Source organism: Hippoglossus stenolepis, chromosome 15 (assembly GCF_022539355.2).
Source record: "Hippoglossus stenolepis isolate QCI-W04-F060 chromosome 15, HSTE1.2, whole genome shotgun sequence".
NCBI classification, from domain to species: domain Eukaryota; kingdom Metazoa; phylum Chordata; class Actinopteri; order Pleuronectiformes; family Pleuronectidae; genus Hippoglossus; species Hippoglossus stenolepis.
Window position 1 is genome coordinate 10,133,988 of NC_061497.1, and position 19,472 is coordinate 10,153,459.

A 19,472-nucleotide genomic window follows, 5' to 3' on the forward strand; every position below is an offset into this window, starting at 1 on the left:
ACATTTGAATTGCCGCACATGAACTGGGTAGCTGTGTTTTTATTTTCTGCTTTGATCTGATGACAGAAGTCTTGCTCCGTATCTTCGTAAGTTCTACCTGAATTTAAAAGTTAAGAACAAATGTGCCTTATAAACAATACATAAAGATGTGATGCCTTTATGACGGGAACGTATCCATTCACAAAACAGAAAATACGGACGCCTTGTCATGTTATATTTGAAATAATTGATTATATATTATATTATGAAATGTGGCCTGTGTTTGCATGCCTACTTTTCAATGGTTATGTCCGCCAAAGAGGTTGCTTTATCCTCTGGTTGGTTTGTTTGTAAGCAAGTTTAAAACTACTGACTGATTACCACAAAACCGAGTGGATGCGGATTGGTATGGGTCAGGAAGCAACCATGTGAATATTGCTGTGGATCTTTGGACCAGGGTGTGGATCCAGGAATTTTACAAGATAATCAAACAAGACTGAAACTGTGGTGTTATTATTTTCGTTTTTTTTACCTGTGATTCATAAAAGGTATGATAAAGGGCCATCTTCAGAACTGGTTCATGATGCTGCTTGTGAGCTGTATTTGTATTATATTGTCCCAGTCTGTAGAGCAAGAGGCAGAAGTTGTGTTATTTTCTCCTTCAACAGATCATATAATTGCTCTTTGCACTAGTGCAAAACTTCTATAATTTACTAGTGTGCACTGTCTGTAGATGTCAATTAAATGTTTTAGCAGACGTCAACATTGGTAATTCAACTGTTTGACCAGCAGAGGGCAACCATTCCTCACACCTCAACTCCTTTACCAGGAGTGGCTGGTGAGTCTGGGAAACATGAGGCCACAATGAAAATGTGTTTCACCATATCTGGACACAAAACACACCCAATTTTAAGTAAATTATTGTGTTTTCTATCACAGCAAAAACAAATTGTTTGCAAACATCTAAAATAAATGTAGACATGCGCACAGAAGGATATCAGGGGTCTGGGATGAATTTCGTGGGTGGGTTTCCCAGCTGCTTTCTAAACTTTGTTGCTTTCATCTGCGTAATGTTCCAAAAAATTACAATTCTACTTGATAAATCATTTGATAGATATCAATGTAGTTAGAGCATACTTTTATTGGAGGAAGCAGCTTACAGCAGAAGCAATCTCAATTTGCACAGTAATTACAAAATGCAATTTAAGTAAAGAAATAATCTAATCATCACGAAAAGCAAGCAGAGCACAACACTGGTAACGATCGAGACTGACAGGACCACCAAGAGAACCTTCTAAAGAAATCCATATCATCTAAAAGGCCCAGGTCGCGATATTCAATGATGTTGCGTGGTCACTGACATTCTGAGATGGTTTACAGAGCATGGAGGAGAGAAACAAAAAGACAGAGGTATAGAAACATCATAAAAAATGGAGGTTCAAAACTTCCTCCAAAACCAGAAGATAAAGACAGCTCATAGCAGTAAAGATCACACGCACAGTTGTCTCACCTAATGTTACATGGGCTTTCCCAGGTAGCCACCTGGGACTGCGAAGTTATCACAGAAGGTTTCTGCTACCCGTATTGGTTAGGGGGATAATGAGGTCCAATCGCTGAACAAAGGAGTCAATGAAAACTACATTTTGTCTGACTGACAAACACACTTGGCTGATTACAAACAAACAGTGTAATAGAGAACGTACTCCCATATCCCATCAGTGGTGGACGAGGTTGTCCAAAGCCCCCTGGACCCTGAAGACCTTGAGGAGGAAATGGGCATGTTGGGAGAAAGCAACCTGTCGACAAAAACAACCAGAGAAATAAAAATACAATTTTGGACAAAACACAATTTTATTGTTGAAGTTCTGCTGTGCCACAGTGCACAGATTCATGTATTCAGTTTATGTTGAAGATCTATAATTTTATTTAGTTTGATAGATAGACAATGTGTCGAATTCGACCTGGAGTTGGAAGAGGAGGAATTTTCATCTCTGGTAGCGCTGGTCTCTTGGCATCCATCAGGAAGTTGTTAAAGAACACTACCTCTTTTTCACTTCTTCAATTTTGTCCCCATGTTTGTTCAGGATGTGCTTTCCGCACAAACTCAAACCCTGGCAGTAATTCATTTGAAATGCACACAATAAGAATCAAGCAACAAAACAGAGAATGTCAATGCAGTAACACAGGTAATGTACAACTCTCTCTAATAGTCGAAAGAAATCATCAAAACATTTGGAACAATAGAAGATCTAAATCTCACATCCCAACCCTCTGTGACAAACAGTTCTGATATCTTCATTTCACCAAGCACTCACCTTAAATTTTTGCTACTCAGTGACACAGCCATTTGTCTCTCAGCTCATGCATGGGCCAACACAAACTTCTCCACCTCCTCCTCTGGATCCTTGCGGCCCATCTTCCCCGCCTCATCCTCAGACAGAATTTCCTTTAAACTGAACAAAGGACTAAGCTTCTCCTCAATCATCTTCTGCCACTGTTGCACTATTTTAAAAAATAAATAAAAGTGTGGTTTTAAAAATACAGTTAACCTAAATTGTACAAAAGTAAATTGTGCAGAGTTCAACGTGAAAGAGGAAAGTATGTCTGTGCGTCGCAGCTGCTGCTGCTGCGCATCAACACGTGTCGGGGAACAAACTGACCTTCTCCGTGTGTGATGCGGTTTGGAGGAATGGGTCCACGAACATGGATCATTCCACAGCGATTGGGCATTTCATCCTCACTCGGGTATTCACAGGTGTTATAGTAGTCAATTGAATGCACAACACGCAGATACAAGATCAGATGGTCCAAAACCTGGAAATAGAACGTAAAGAAATCTTATTAGGAATGACTGTAAAGGTTTTATTATTTAGTAAATCTGTTCTAGTCAGCCATGTGAGTGTCAAAGTAAATTAGAAAGGGCAGACCATAAACTGAAGACACTAATAAAACATTGAATAGGTATTTGTTCTGTATATATTCCATATGTATAGTTTACATATAATGGAAGAAGTCAAACCTTGGCTAGTTTCTCATCCCTCTCCACAGTGGTCTCTGCAGGGTTTCCTTCCTTGGTGCTCTCCTCAGGATCCATCCCGCTCCCAGAGCCCAGCAGCTCCTCCTCCTCAGCACTCACCTCCTCTATTAGGTAGTCTGTGATATTCTTCAAGATGGGATTCTGAGCTGGCAACTGTGGATTAGCAAACCACACATAAATTAATAAATCAGTGACAGAACAGTGTGCACACACATGCAAATGTACTTGACAAGCAGTGCAGTACAGTACCTCAGTGCTCTGCACCTCCTCCTGGGGCTTGTTGCTCCACAGGTCTCCTTTCTCGTCCAAAGCATGAATGAGCTTGGCAGCCAGCTTGATGTCATTGCGGAGCACCTGCTTGTGCTGAGTGATGCCATTTACATTGCGCACTCTCCGGGCCAGGTCCCTGTTCACCCCTGGTGCCAGTTCACAGTCTCGCAGCTGTGGAGGTTAGAGAGTAAAACTTAATTTTCGTGTGTGTGAATAAAACTTTTCTGCTGCAGCTTTGATTCACTGACACGCATCGTCAATGTTTTCATTATGAGAAAATAAAATGAAAACAGAAGGCTCAATGCCAACAACATATTCTGCTTTACACACGTAACCCCACACTTCACAACTACTACAAGGCAGTAACTTAGCACAATAAATATAACAGATGAGTGGCTACAGAAAACCCTTCTGCATGTTACAACTACTTCAAATCAGGAGCATCATTAGCAGAGACCAGCAACACTTACTCGAATGTTCTGAAGGTTCCAGCAGACCTCTTTGATATTGACACTACGGTCAAATGTTACCCAGCAACGTCTGAAAAACCTGCAAAAGCAAAGGGTTCATTTAAACGTTGTGATATCATGAGTACTCCTGTTTCACAGTGTGTTGTTTTTTTTTAAGAATCTGGGGGTTATTTTAAACTGACCTGCGCTCTGGGTGTGGGTCAGACAAGCAAACACGCAGAAAGCCAGGGTATCTCCGGCAAAGCTGTGAGAGAAAAATAAACATCGAGTTTACATCAGTGTTTCTCAATGTTCTGGGGCCATTTCCACTGCATCTTTTGGGCAACTCACAGCAATGATCTCAGCCTTGGAAATGGTGGGAGCGATGCTCCTCATGAACAGAGAGCAGGTACGGTGGAGAGGCCGAGGTCTGGGTGAGTCGTCTTTGGGTTTCGTTTCTTCTTTCTTCTCCTCTTCGGAGTTCTCCTTTTGTTTCTCCTCTGAACCGGTATATGGGAAAAAGAAAATCATTGACGAATACTATGATTTATGACTCCTGGGAACATAGACAACGTTAAACAGCCACTGAAAATAAAAAACCTGATGTTCCACTTCAGTAAAGATCTTCAATGTCAGATTCCTCACCTTCGCCTTCCTCTTCCTCCTCATCCTTGTCTTCCACCTCTTCCTTCTTCACAGGTTTGTCTGAGGAGTTGGAGTTGGAGTCTGAATCAGAGTCAGAGTCGCTCTCTGAGGCACTGCCTTCATCACTGTCTCCACTGCGCTTCCTCTTTCTTCTCTGCTGGTAAATGATGAAGAATATTTGTTTCATGTCTTTCTTTGTTCTCTTGAGTTTGATAATAGACGCAGCACTGACCTTCTTGGTTTCAGGTATTTCTTCTTTGGCAACTTCTTTCTCTGTCTCCTCTTTCACATCCTCTCCTTCTGCTGCAGCCACATTTTCTGTGTTGGCAGAATTGCTCTCCTCCTGTGGCAGAGATGACTGTCATCATTACAGCAACATGAAATCCTTAATGCTTGGCCAAGACTGACAGAGAACAAAACATACCTTCTCATTCTTGTCTTTCTCTACCGAAGGTTTCCGGTCAGCGTCCAAGGTTTTGAGGTCTTCTCTCTTGGGAGGTTCAGAACCCACTGAAACAGATATTGGCTTCTCCCTGCTTTCTTCCTCTTCAGCTGGCATGTCCAAGATGCGAAGGTCATGATCCGTCCCTCCTTCCATCTTTATCACAGCTGACGGCAGGGAAAAGGGTGTATAGTTCATGCTACTGAGCACAGTACTATGCTTTTCTCATTTGAATTGTTAATGTATAGAGAAAATAATTCCACGTGTCAACAGCATTCTTTAAATTATTCAAGAGCCCCACCTGCATCCAGAACTTTGATGATGGCTGGGGTCTGTTCAATGTCCAGAGAGACATTATCAAACCATTCATTCTCCATCAGGAACGTGAAGACATTCACACGGTTGTGCAGGGCGCTCTGGGCCTCTGCTTTAAGTCGGCTGGCCTCATCCGGGTGGTACTTGGACCTGAACCTGTGTCCAGAATTGCAGTCCACAAAAAAGTTGGGAGGGAATGATGGGGGTTTAGATGAACAGGATACAAAAGTTAGGGAACAAACAAGTATTATATTGCATCTGTAAAGTCAAAAACGTCACAAAAAATATGATTAACTTTTGATTTCTTTGTATCAAAATGTCTTGGTTTTTTTTTCCGAATCCAAACATTTGAGCTGTTTGTTGAGGAAAAAAGTTTTAAAAAGCCAAATGAAACTGATTACAGAGGGGTACTGAAGTCTCAAATGGACTCAGACCTTTGGAACTCCCTGTATGAATACAGAATATCTTCAGTAAGATTGTGACTTCTGTATTTTGAATGGAATAGCTCTTGTGTTAATTATTTCGGAAGGCTATATGCATGTTTTGTGTTGTGATTATTAACTATTTAATGCACTTAATTAGAAAATGTTGAGATTAACTCACCAAAAAGGAGAAAACACAACAGAGAGATTATAAAATTAAACATTCACATAATTAGAATTTCACATTGAAAATGTTTATCATTGAGTGGACTACAGTTACCTTTTGTTCTGCCAGTTTAATAACAAATAAATACAGAGAAGGGGTCTCCTCTGTGAAAATGCGCTCCACTTCACCCCAATGGTGTGTCTGTATACACACAAATTCGGTTTTGGGATTCGATTTGGTCCGAATATAAAAAGAAAATGGTGTAGAAAAAGCATAAAACAAGAAAAAAGGACATCCACGCGCGGATAGTACTTGACTGTCTATCTAAAATCCCTGTTACTTTTTGTCTAAGAGCAACTGCATTGTGCGCAGTGCATACCCTTGCTGTCTAAAACCGATTCTTGCGGTTCCACTTTTTGTCATCTTCAAAAGAAACGTCGTCAACGTAGTAGTTGGATTGAAGGGGAGAAAAATGGGTTATGTCACAACAGAACAATTGTGCATACCTGTGAAATAAGCATTAACAGATATTATACAACTGTGATGTTTGGCAAAGTTGAAACTTCAAATCAAAGAGAAGGAAAATCAACCCAAACAGTGAAGATTATTTTTTTGTCAAATTGACATGTAACTTAACAAAAAAGAGGAACTTCACTTATATCTTTCAGTAACATCATTGTGAGAATATTTAGAGGCAGATGCTACATTGCTATGGGTCATTTCGTTGGACATAGGTTCAATAGAAATATATAAAACCTGCCCTAGCTCCTACAATACATCTTACTCAAACATAATCAGAATATTCCACTATGGTACAATTTGGGTGGATTTTCTTCTGATTAACTACAGCTTCTGTGACTAAGGCATTAGTAGCAGATTGTGGGCCTGATCCTCATCATTAAAAAAGCAATTATATCCAAAACAATAATGATAAGTGAAATAAAAGCCAAATGAGAGGAGCTGTAAACATTTCACATCCACAGATTAATCAAGGTGACTGTAACGGCTCAATTAAATAAATATAGCATTTTAACTATATTAAAATCTACTTCTATTATCAAATAAGACTTGTGTAGTAAGGGCTTGTGTTATCGTACCACTCTTCATCTTTATGAGCCAAGAAGAAATCCTGCATCTGCTGTCTGCGAAAGTCCACCTTGTACTCATTGTAGCGTTTGACAGCCTCAGTCTCATCAACAGAATCATCCAGGGAAATAAGAAACTCCTTAAAGCTCTTCATTAGTGGAGGTGGAGGACCCAAATCCATGTCATGGATGTTACCAAGCCTAACAGAAGAGAAACAAAATGGATGTAGTTTTGGACAGGTCAGCAAATATCCGCTTTCTAATTGTGCTGTGTGTGTACATCTAAACTTCTACATCTTAACTTCCTTACATACTTTGAGGAGGAAAATTATGTTTTACTGCAAAATGTACAGTATCTTCAATCCATTATGTCTTTGTTCATCAAAATTACCCTAACATACAATGACCAGCATGTCTTATAGTTGCAGCAGTTATTGAAAAGTTAATACCAAATTTGTAAAGACACATTTAACTTCAAAACTCATTCAACGCTAATTCCATCTCTCACCTTGCCTGAATGGGGATACCATGATGAGGCTGCATTATGTGCAAATCAGGGTGGCCCCAGTGCTGGGGTGGTCCATAGCTGGGCCCTCCTCCACCACCACCACCATAACCCATGTCATATCCCCCACGGTAGGGGTCTCCACCATGGTCATCCCTGCCAGGGGAAACACAAAGGAATTTGAGAACCAGAAAAAGTTAGTTGTTGAGAAAGTGGAAGAGTGATTGCTGTTATTCTCACCAATCTCTTCTCATGCGTTTCTGCTGGGGACTCATGTCATGTCTAGGTGGTGAGAATCTCTCCCTACGACCTCTGTCGTAATCCCGGTACTCTCCACGACTACGCCGTTCCCTGCCTCTGTCCCACTCCCTGGGGAAATGATTTTGGGAAACACGAAACAGAGAAGGAAATCAACATGTAATATATTAACCACTTAACTCAGCCACACCAACCAGTGTGAGAGCACCACAGAGACACAGTTTCATTTTGCATGTTCTTGGAGATGAGGCAGATCCACAGGGTTACAACCGAATCCTGTTTGAGAATGAAAATCATCTAAGGTTGGCCATATCCCTTTCTTACCTGTCATTCCAGTCATCTCTGCGTCTGTCTTCTCGCTCTCTCGATCGGTCATAGTCACTTCTCTCCCGTCTGAATTTGTCCCTTCTCCTGCGGTCGTACTCATCATCACTGTCCCCCATCTCCATGGAGAGAGAGAAAGCACATTTAGGTTACAATGTGGCATGATGACTGGATTATAAATAACCCGAGGGTGAGCTTGTTAATTATTGCATCGAGAGTACTGGTAGTCAAATGAGCATGCTAAAAGTAAGAGATCACTAAGCTTGTGATCTCTTAGTCTAACTCTTAATTGCAGTCTTTGATCTGGTCATTCAAAGTGTTGTAGAGAAAAGCGGCTTTATGGAAACCAACAGTCAAACCCGGGGAGACGGGAGAAGACTAGCGCAGATGGAGATAACATTGAGGAAGTGCTTTGTCTTACTGATAGTAAGACCCTGAATATTCAAATCGCATTTACATTACAACTAAAAAACACAACATATGCAGGTCGGCCCACGTGCATTGTCTGTCTCAAACAAAGGGATTACGTTGCTGTAGCCTGGCTCAGCTAATGTTGTGGATACTGCTAACTATCTTCGCTCATATGCGTAGCAACGTTAGCTAGCATGGAAATTAGCGTTGCAGTTAGTTTAAACCAATAAGGCGCTGGTTTTATAAACAAGACAGCACCTGGTGACTTGTTTGTGAAACTGTGAAGGACAGAATGTTACACGTATCAAATACACACTTTAACAACCTTATGAAATGATTCCTCAGCTTGTTCGAGTCTCGTCTAGCTCTTCTTCGCCGAACACGCTTCTTTCTCGGCGTCGCACAGCGGAAAGTTGATATCAAAACGGAGCATGACCGCCACCAAGCGGTTGGGAGTTTGAACCACAGTTTCAACACGTTCACCTTTCCCGCTGATATTTACCCTTTAAAGGAATAGTTCACCCCAAAATGAAAAGCACTCATTATCTGTGATCCACGCGCATATACTGCTCCGGAGGAGGATCACAGAGGACATTTAGGCTAAAAACATGGTGTAAATGAAGCCGTTTTGGCATATTATGTTTTTTACTGTTGTTTTTTTACATTCCAAGATTCTGTCAGATACTTCAATTGTATTGGACTTGGCTGCAACACTTTTTACCCCTGAGTCTCCAAAAGTGTTTTGTGGACTCAAACCCCCCCATTGGCATAGTGGTGAGTAGACAATGAGTGAATTTTAATTTCTGGATGAACTATCCCTTTAAGGTCAGAGAATTCTCTATTTCACTTTGTCTTCAAATATAATTTATAAGAGGTAACATCAAAAGGACTTTTAAAAAAAAATGCAAACCACAACCAATTATGTCTATTTTATAAGGGAAAAATATGAGGCAAAAATCCCTCCGATGGAATTGATGAAAAGGTGATAGGAGGCAAGTGAGATCATTTTACCTGGAAATGCAATTCCAAGAGAAGATTTTAATTCATAAGAGAAACTGGACAAATTGATGAGTGGTAACTGCAATATATTACTATGTTTATTCCATTAGAAATATCAAGCTTTAAGTAAATGCTAAAAACATTTGAACATACACAAAAAGTTTTCCAAATAGGCCTTTTTCTACAAAGCCATTTTCTGCCGGGTCACAGAAAGAGAACCATTGATGCACCAAAACATTATTAACGTCGGCTGAATTTCATCACAGCTGTTTCACTTTCAGGGTCCTGGTATTGTTCATGCTGTCATGGCTCACTGGGGCCATCATTGGTGTTATTAGTAACACTAGACAAGTCAAAAGTATCTGCTGTGAGAGGCACATGACACTTTTGACAGTGAGTTCTCTGGAGTCAGAGAAATGATCTCAGGATGACCAAATGCTGTAGAACATTTCAACATTTACGGCCTGTTTATTCTCACCAGGAGAGTCAAATACTAATCCATGGACCAGCTTCTCCTTTGATTGCTCAAATGATGTTCTGCTATTTCATAAAGGCCTTTCATTCTGCTCTATGCAGCCGACTGAGGAAGATGCTGTCTGGCACCATCTTGAGGACAATGTGTGTGCGTGGTGTGGCTGTGCAGTCAGTGTGTGGAGCTATATGCTGAGAATATACTGAAGTGATGAAAGTCCATATGCACAAAATTAGCCCAAATAACTGAGAATACTCATCCATGGTTCTTTTTAATATTGGGTCAAATAAATCTTTATTGAGATCTTTCTTATTTTACTTTTTTTGACAGCAGACGAGAGGAATAAAAACGTCACAGGAAAAGGATTTGGTGTTTGCACAATATTTAGATAGATTAATTTATTGTACTAATTTACTTTGCCCTTTTCCATATCCAGTAAACTGCTAAGTATGTCCCTTTTTCATGCTTTTCTTTGTCCGTCCTCGGAACCTCAACTGCTGCCTCATATAATCGAGGATTACGCGTGGCCACACTTGAGTCGTCTGCGCTTCATCCTCTATGATAAATGCAGATTCCACTTGCTGTGGGAAGGAATAGTCTCCTTGGGATCCAACGCTGGCTTCCAAAGGACTGGAGATTAGGCGGTAAGGTCTATCCAAAAATACCTGTGAATATTGATATTGTACACAGTGTTACTTCATTCTTATATAAAGCTACAACAGTGTTACTTCATTCTTATATATAGTTGTATAACTTCATTTCACTCTTCATTTTAAAATCACTTTTGTTAATTTTAAGAACACAAAAGGCCACACTTTAAAATTCAGAGACAAAAGCATTCATTAATTACACTAAAGATTTTACAAACTACACAACAATGACAGAAAGAATGGAATGAATTCCATTGAATCGAAATAGGGTAACATTCATTCAAGTACAAACTTCAGGTGAGTTTTAAAACACAACACAGATGTAAAATGTTATGATCCATTTTTAGATTGAATTTAAGTAATAATTTCACAATTTTCTCCATTTTGAAAAAAAATTATATAATTAATATAAATTATAAAATTATATATAACAGTTTCTTGGTTTGTTTGTGTTTTTAAAGAGTAGAGATTTAATTAATGAATCATTATGATTGGAATTTAGAGATTATAGACTATTTTCAAATACTTTTTTTAATCTTACCTCATCTTGAGGAGTCTCTTTGCAATCCAGTCGCAAAAATAAAGATAGAGTCAAGAATAGTAAAACGGATGATCTCAGTACAGAGGAGTATGATGGCAGTGATCCAGGCATCTTTCCTCACACTGTATATTTGTATTATTTTCAAAATGCTGTGCACCAAAATCAAGCTCGAGGTTGAAGAAAAATCCTGCCAGAGTTCTTTAGCTTTAGGTATTCACTAATGTGATGTCATGTCGCTGTGCAGCTATATTTATTTCTCAGCTTGTATGGAACCAGCTTAAAGAAACACATTAGCCTAAAGACCCTTGCCTGCCATTATTACGCTAATGGATAAGATACACACATATATAACCTTATACCTGGAGTTTAAAAATCTTTATCCAGCTGAAATAGGACTTAGGTTTTCTTCAAAGCAGCAGGTGGGGTTATTAGAAGCGCATGAAAAGGTGAAGCTGAAAAATAGAAATGGAGCTGGTGAAGAGGGATTCAAAAGACTGAATTCATCAGCTCTGGGAAGTTTTATATTAATGACCCTTAAACACAAAGGCAGAGAACTCTGTAAAGGCTATGTCAGTGAAAAAGCTCTCAAAAGACAAAAGTATTAATCACATAAGCTCTTTCATCCGACGACTTAAAAAATATAGAATATAATATCTCATTATGCCAAAGTAATTAGTGGTACTAATCCCTAATCACTCACCACCAATTAGCTTAATTTAGGTATTTTCATTTTGTTAGTGCACAATTTCAATCAAACTGTTGGAGTCTGAGCACAAGATCTGCAAGATCCTTTCACATAAAAGTGTATTTCATAGATTAAATTCTGTAATTGTAACATGTATGTAATCATGTTTTTCTAGCTTTACTATTTACTTGTAAACATGAAAAAATGACAAACATATACGTAACATACCACTTTGCTGTGTAATAGCTTTATTACGAAGAATCATGTGTCAATAGGCCTTAGCAAGGACAGTGCTATTTACATTTTCTTGACGAGACAAACAGATGGCACCACAGTCCCATTCTGTGTCATAAAATCAAACCACAAAGTTAACGCAGCCTACGTTCCACAATGTGACACCGAACATTTATTGTTGAAGTTTGATAAACTAGGCACATTCTAAAAGAAGGATTTAGTTATTACATTTTTTCATTTGCTTCAGTTAACAGTCCCCAAAGTTGAGACATGAGCAAAGAAATGTACAGTCTGAAAGAGTGTAAGCTGACTACAACTATAGGAGAACAGCAGTTCTACTTAACAATAGACTATTGCTAACAAATTGAAAACAAATCCTTGATAGCGTGGAGTCTTTTAATTGATCAGCAGTGAAATATGTGATGACAATTTTACAGTCCTACTGATTCCCTGCTCTAACTCTCACACATTAAAATGCAACTTAGTAAAGATGTATCATCATATGACCCGTACAATGTTTTTTTTCTTTCTGGGAATAAGTCCAAGTTCAATTTGAGGTGATACAGTATGGCATGTTATTCCAATCGATAATACCATTCTTAAAAAACTTGGAGCCCTCTGTTATTGATCGGAGTGACATAAAATTACACTTCCGACTGTGATTTTTCTCTCTAAATTTGGTGCAACATTAAATGAATACAGAGGAAACACTGCTCACATGATCTCAGCAATAAGGAAGTGTAGGAAGAGCTTTATAGTTTAAGGTTCAAAATAATAATTCCAGATGTAAGATGCGGTTATACATTTATTTGGAGTAGTGAGAGAGTTTGGCTGAATTCAATTTCCAAGTTTACCATTTGTTCTGGTCTTTAAATGAATCAACAGCATCGACACAAACCAGGTCCTTTAATAAAGTAGAGAGAGAAAGCCGTGGAGCTTTCAGGTGCAAGTTGATGCTGCTTATCGATGTCACTACTCACACTAAACATGTGGAAACACAGGTTTTCTCTCTCTTGTTTGACATCATACAAAAAGGACGTATTCCGACCAGTGAACAGGGGCAAAGCTTGCAAAACAGCATTATTAAACACAGCTACACACGAGGAAAGCAAAGGAGTGTGAATCCTGTCCCTTCAATTTCCAAACATTTACTTACACACATGTACATCAAGGCCAATGTAAGGCAATGCTCTTTTATCCAGGGTCCCACCGTTATTAACATGTTATCATTCTATTGCGTATAAAAACGGAAACATGGTCATTAAATATTCATGAATCTGTATTTTACCGAAAAATCTTAAAACCCATTAATTCTCACTATGTTATATATTTACAACACCCACTGAACTTTCCTCTGTTGCTATAAACCTGAGTTTATTCAACTTGACAAACTGGATAAAGCTAAAATGGATTATTTTTAACCGACTACGCCATAGTATTGATAATAACGTAAAAGCAGCAGAAATGTATAACATCTTTGCAATTATCTATTCTGGCGTAATTGCATGTGGAATTTGAGAAAAATCAGTCATTTCAAAAAAATTGAAATATAGCGTCAAGACATGTAAAACAAAGCTAAAAGCGATTGAAAGATAAAATAAAGACAAACATTTTCTCCTCCACTTTCATATCCTAAAGTGTATAAGGACTGTCAATATATATAAAAAGGTTACCATTCAGAAAAGAGTCTTTAAACTGACGTAAACTTACACAGAGAACCTAGAAGATCCACATAAAGTGTGAGCACAGAATTCCTCCTGTTTGGGTACAAAGGCTTCGTCTACATGAGTCTTTACTGGAGTGGACATTGACTGAAAGTGGCCCATTCATTTTGTGCAGCACTAGTGGTTAGGTCATCTGCTGTGGTCAAGTTATGAATTACAGCATGCAATAAAAAAAGGGAGGTCTGCTAGCAAATGGAGAAGTGCCGGAGTGAAAGTGTGTATAGAAGTGAGCTGTTTTGATCAATGCCGCTGCTGCATGTACTTTGACTCTAACAAACAGACCTCCTCTGGTTAATGAGTGAATGTTCCTGTTATGAATGTCTAAATGAGAATGTCTAGCTAACCACAAATCCGCAAGCTATTTTAAATTACACGGTGACAAAACCACATTTGATGACAGAAACCATTTTTTAGGTCAAACTAAGTAATCTCATTGCAGCTAAGTTCCAGCCATCAGACCTCCACTGTATCTCTACCAATGAGCTGAGCAGTGTCATCATCAGTGTGATGCCTGTCCTCTCCTGCGTCATCACTTTCTGAGTCTGTGTCCTCGTCAGGGGACTGGTAGCCTTCATAACCCAGGATGGGAGAGTCGCAGTGAGCAGGGGAGGCGAGGCACTGGGCAGTGGTAGTGGTGGTGGTGGCTGAATAGGCTCCTGGGCTCCCAGAGGGGGAACCCGGGTTGGAGGGCCGGAGCAGAGGAGTGCGCTCCGTGTCTGCTTCGCCCTCTGTCCCTTCCTCCTCCCCACGTCCACCAGTATCCTCCTCAGACTCAGACTCGGAGTGCTCTGTGTTGTTTCGAGTGACGCGCTGTTTGCACACGGGACACGTCTTCTTGGTCTGTGTGAGCCACGGGTCGACACACTGGCTGTGATAGGCTGAAAAGCAGAGTTTTGAGAAAATGATGAACAAAACACGAGGAGTATAAATGTACAAAAGATAAGAAGTGGAAAATAAAATGTGCATAAACTGTGTAAGAACAGTTATCGAAATAGTTTCAAAATACTTTGCTACCTGCTATAAAAGCTTTTCTTTTGCCAACCAGACATAATTACTACCAGTATATGCAGATGGATATTTATACATTTGAGGAACATTGCTTTGAATCAGATTTTTTTCTCAACTGAGTAGATTATGTAAAATATTTTGGTATAAATTGTATATTTGGAAATTGGCATGAGAGGTGAAATGTCCATGAGTGTTTACACACAAGCCAAGTTTCCCTTATAGACTGAGAATGTTCACAAACGATTTGTAGTTAGTCTTAGCCCATTGTAAATATTTGCTTCGGGGCCATTAACTGTCGGTTTACTTTTCTAAAAACCTGCGATCTCACAGACTCTGGCAAAGCAACCAAGAATTTTAATCCATGTAATAACATGATATCAACTTAGTAATTATTTACCATGGGAACAGGGTAAAACTCGCAGCTTGTCTCCTTCTTCATACTCATCCAAACATATTGCACAAAGATCATAGTCATCCCCTGAAACATAGAAGTCATAACTTAATTCATTCAAATGTAAGTGAATTATTATTAACAATAATTATTATTATAATAATAATAATCTTGTTACCTTTCCTGAACCTGTGGATTGGAATCCGCTTCAGCTGTTCCTTGGACAAACGGTTTTTCCTCAGCCTTTTTCTGTAGCGCACACATCGTATAATCTGAATGCAAAATGACAAGGTTACTTGGGGCATGACAATTACACTATTTTAACATTCAACATGCATGGATGGATTGGTTTTTTGTGTTTATTGACCCCAGCTCTCATAGTCAGTCAGTAAATGACAAAATATGCTAGAAAATGTTTTCAAGGATCATATAATGTTTATAATGTGCTAATAAATTTGTGTCTGACTGTCTTTTTTCAACAACTGCTCATCTGATCTTGATACTTGTAGGGTGTGGTGCCATTGAAACCAGGAAGTGGAGCTTTGACTGTGAACAGTTTATGATATAGTAGAGTATTGTGGAGAACACATATATAAGTGGATGCTTGTATGGTTGCCAGATAACTACTTCAATATTGGACCAGGTGAGACTGTTATAAAAACGTAAAGTAAACATGGGAGGTGCAGTTTGTCCGGATAAATGTATTAACATTATCTTAATTAACACTTTATAAATAGAATTGAGATTGTAGTAGTGATATAACAACAGACTAATAATGTACAATAAAATAATTAGATGAATGATAATTATAATTATTACTTTGAGTGTTTAAATAATTATGAATACATAATATGAGTAATTATAGATATTAACAATTGAATTCCCCTTCTTATCAACTGTAAGACTGACAGACTTCTGGAATTCTTAGTAGGGTGAGAAAAAATATATTGGTTGAACAAATTCAAACTTGGCTGAAATCATGTTATGTCATTATTTTATACACAGAAGCACACTCTAAGCTCCCCTCTGATAACCATGATCAAAATTCAATGTTACACAAGTGATTTGACCATTGTCATTTGAGTTTGAGTCAAATGAAAATCAAAAAGGGGATTTTAAAGAATGTATGACATAATGAATGTCAAGTAGAAAGCTTTGTGCATACTTACTAAGACAACACACATCACAAGAATGATCATGCCAACTACTCCAGTGAAGGGAATAAGGTAGTACGACAATGGAAAAGAAAACTCTGGCTTGAGGATCACATAGGCCCTGCAGACCGAGAAAAAGAAATAATCAATCACATTCCAACTTTTCTCTTATGCACAATAAACACGGAAAAGCTCTTGAACTTAAAACTTGATTACAGTTTCATATTTTTTACTTCTAAACGTGTTTAAGTGTTTTTACTTACCCTTGTTCTGGAATTATAAAATTTCTGAGAATTTGGGAAGCATAGTAGCTGGTGAAGACTGATGGGATCTCAATCTCCTCTGCAATAGTGTCTGAAAATAAAGAACATACAAGATTTTAATTGTAGGCAGTTTAGTAAGATGGTAACAAAGTATAAAAATAATGTACGTCTTATAAAACCTGAATTACCATTGCTGTAGTTCATATTGAGCAGAGTGTCAGAATACATGTTGTGAATGACTGCAGCATTGTATCCAGCTTGCTGTGCATGCAAGACCTGAAAACCAAATACACGCTTTTAGACCACTTTGCTTCAAAGACACTACAACATATTCATTGCCACTCTAACATCACTGACCTTTATGTCAAAATTGCAATCATAGCGTCTGATGAGAACAATGGTTTTGGTGGTATTGGCATCAAACGATGGTGGCAATGGAGGTGGAGGGTCTATTGCTGTGCAGCCATTAAGTGGACGGGCCACCACCATAACTCCCTTACAAACAAAAGAAAAAAATATATCATTATAAAAGACTCTGATCAATGTTATTTTGCATGTGCATTTTCTCTAATAGTCTACTCTCACCATTAGCCCTTCCTTAGGAAGTGGAGATCCAAACAAGGCAGGAAGGTCCTCAAACAACATGGAGGTCATATTGCTATAATGCTGCAGAAACAATACATACACAATGTCAGAACTGAAATCATTTATAGGATCATTTGTCATGTTATATTTAATGTATTCCAAAAGGACTATCAAAGTTCATGAGCTAAATCTCCTGGACTACTTACTGCATAGATGTAGGCAAGTGCGGGTGAAGGCACCAGGACACTGCAGAAAACCAGTACGGCGACATTCAGTTCCACCATCCTTGCGCTAAACTGCGCAAGAGATACAACTTTATAAATCATGACCAGAGGGGAAATGCTTCAAATGCTTCATGTTAAAACTGATCTTGCAGTTTGATTACAGCCTGGCATTAACATAGAAATACAAGTGACAATTCAAGTGGTGAAGCTTTGTTGTATGCACAGAAATATGCAAACAAGAAAATGTCTCACCAGCATGCATCAACATGTACTTCCCTGCTTAATGGCACATGTCCTTTTAAGTATGGACTTTAACAGATAAAACGATAAGTGCACTGTGCGAAATTTTTTCTTGATGCTTATGAGTCACTCTGTAAATTACTAACAAAAAACAACTACTATTACTGACTATTTACCATTTTACCAGGTTATAGTACAATCTGTGACCACTACAATACTCTGAATGCAAAATGACAAGGTTACTTGGGGCATGAGAATTACACTATTTTAACATTCAACATGCATGGATGGATTGTTTTTTTGTGTTTATTGACCCCAGCTCTCATAGTCAGTCAGTAAATGACAAAATATGCTAGAAAATGTTTTCAAGGATCATATAATGTTTATAATGTGCTAATAAATCCAGATTTGTGTCTGACTGTCTTTTGATTTTTTTCAACAACTGCTCATCTGATCTTCATACTTGTAGGGTGTGGTGCCATTTAAGTATGGACTTTAACAGATAAAACGATAAGTGCACTGTGCGAAATTTTTTCTTGATGCTTATGAGTCACTCTGTAAATTACTAACAAAAAACAACTACTATTACTGACTATTTACCATTTTACCAGGTTATAGTACAATCTGTGACCACTACAATACTCATTATATATGCTCTAGCCCCGACCAGGTAATTCATCATAATTAACATTGTTGAAGTCTAGGATATATATGTAGTTATCAGGTGATCCCAAACAGCCATAAACTCTCTTGTAAAGACATGTCAGGAGAATATGGAGCAGATCTACAGATTCTACCAAAATATCCAAACACTAAATTGACAGACTCTTGATTCGCTTCTAATTTAAATGTTTGGAATGATTAGAAATTATCTACACGTCTTTAACATTTGAGGCCCTTATGTGGCAAAAAATAAAAGTGCAAATCTCGACCCCAGTTCTGGTTAACTCTGCTGTTCCTCTTGTTTCATATCAAACTAAAAAAACGTTTAATCGACGTAGCAACTTTTAGTGTATCTGCTAAGTTGAATTACTTCGCTGCTGTTGTATTGTTCTGTCACAATAACAAACCTGATATAACTTGTTAAATTGTGTACAAAATCACAACAAACAACGTAGTCGATGTCGTCGGTGTTATTGTGTCGTTAACTTCCCACCTTAGTATCCTGCTAATGTCGGCGCCGTGGAGTCTGTGATTTAAGCTTTTTCCACTTGTCTCACTTTGGTGTCTGACATGTCATCGTGTATAATCGGTAGAAGTTGATCGGTGTCCCGCGTTCTCTTCTCCACAATCCTATAAATCCACAAGAAAAAACCGACAGAGGCAGGAAGGATTAACGTTAGCTAGCTTGTTAGTGCTAGTAGATGTTAGGCAGCATTTACGATAAACCGACTCCGCGACAGATTACTCTTTGAATTCTTGATGGTCTGTATATATTATGTCGTACAATTTTAGTAGTATATAACACAAAAACATATTTTGTCCACCGTAAATGACTCACTCTGCCTGGGTTCCCCAAAACCTGCGCTAGCTAGCTGCGGCTCTGTTTGTCTGTTCCTGTGGTTTGTTTTTGCTTCTTGCTCCCTGCTTCTTCTTCGCGCCGTTTGAGGCAGATTGACTCAGCAGCATCCACACCCACAGCGCCACCAGCGGCTAGACGGAGAAACAGCAATAATCTCGTTGCTATACACCAGTGGTCACCAACCTTTTCGAGCCCAAGATCACTTTTTAATTCCAAACGTAAGCCGAGATCTACCACCCTGGTATATTCCAAGAAACCCACTTAGGAGGGTCATATTTATTATTTTTTGCAATTTCTGTCAAAGAAATGTACAAGAAATAAATCTACACAAAGAGAGGCAGTTTTCTAGTTCTTTTTCTATTCAATGCACAATATTCAAATTAATATCAATTCATATTTACAATGCACAATATGTAGCTTCTCAGTTCCACATCATGTTCTGCAGAGGAGCTACTACTGCAGCACAATGTTT

General features: G+C 38.6%; 2 protein-coding genes across 3 annotated transcripts; both read right to left on the bottom strand.

Annotated features, from left to right (window-relative positions):
• Positions 1-2,310: 2,310 nt before the first annotated feature.
• LOC118122259 (serrate RNA effector molecule homolog) lies at positions 2,311-8,756 on the bottom strand. The gene is given in 17 exon segments (XM_047343577.1): positions 2,311-2,344; positions 2,346-2,481; positions 2,640-2,793; positions 2,999-3,169; positions 3,266-3,457; positions 3,757-3,835; positions 3,939-4,000; positions 4,087-4,235; positions 4,381-4,537; positions 4,613-4,723; positions 4,805-4,989; positions 5,124-5,293; positions 6,823-7,011; positions 7,319-7,471; positions 7,556-7,684; positions 7,898-8,016; positions 8,634-8,756. Coding segments are annotated over 16 exon segments (2,190 nt in total). The 5' UTR covers positions 8,634-8,756.
• Positions 8,757-11,875: 3,119 nt separating this feature from the next.
• On the bottom strand, positions 11,876-19,107 carry rnf167 (ring finger protein 167). 2 transcript variants are annotated; one of them, XM_035178903.2, is made up of 11 exons: positions 18,980-19,107; positions 18,635-18,771; positions 17,221-17,305; positions 17,015-17,095; positions 16,787-16,924; positions 16,618-16,705; positions 16,430-16,520; positions 16,182-16,287; positions 15,191-15,284; positions 15,019-15,099; positions 11,876-14,491 (listed from the first exon to the last, which is right to left on the bottom strand). In XM_035178903.2, the coding sequence occupies exons 3-11, from the start codon at positions 17,296-17,298 to the stop codon at positions 14,067-14,069; spliced, it is 1,182 nt and encodes a 393-aa protein (XP_035034794.2). In that variant the 5' UTR covers positions 17,299-17,305; positions 18,635-18,771; positions 18,980-19,107; the 3' UTR covers positions 11,876-14,066. The 2 variants fall into 2 exon arrangements, with proteins under 2 accessions (XP_035034794.2, XP_035034793.2); XM_035178902.2 differs by having other exon boundaries at positions 17,221-17,310.
• Positions 19,108-19,472: the final 365 nt, after the last annotated feature.

Coding starts and splice junctions, on each gene's coding strand:
- rnf167 (XM_035178903.2), bottom strand. CDS start 17,298: ATGGTGGAACTGAATGTCGCCGTACTGGTTTTCTGCAGTGTCCTGGTG. Junction 16,706..16,786: donor ATTGCAATTTTGACATAAAG/GTCAGTGATGTT, acceptor TTTGGTTTTCAG/GTCTTGCATGCACAGCAAGC. Junction 14,492..15,018: donor AGTTTTACCCTGTTCCCATG/GTAAATAATTAC, acceptor TCTGCTTTTCAG/CCTATCACAGCCAGTGTGTC.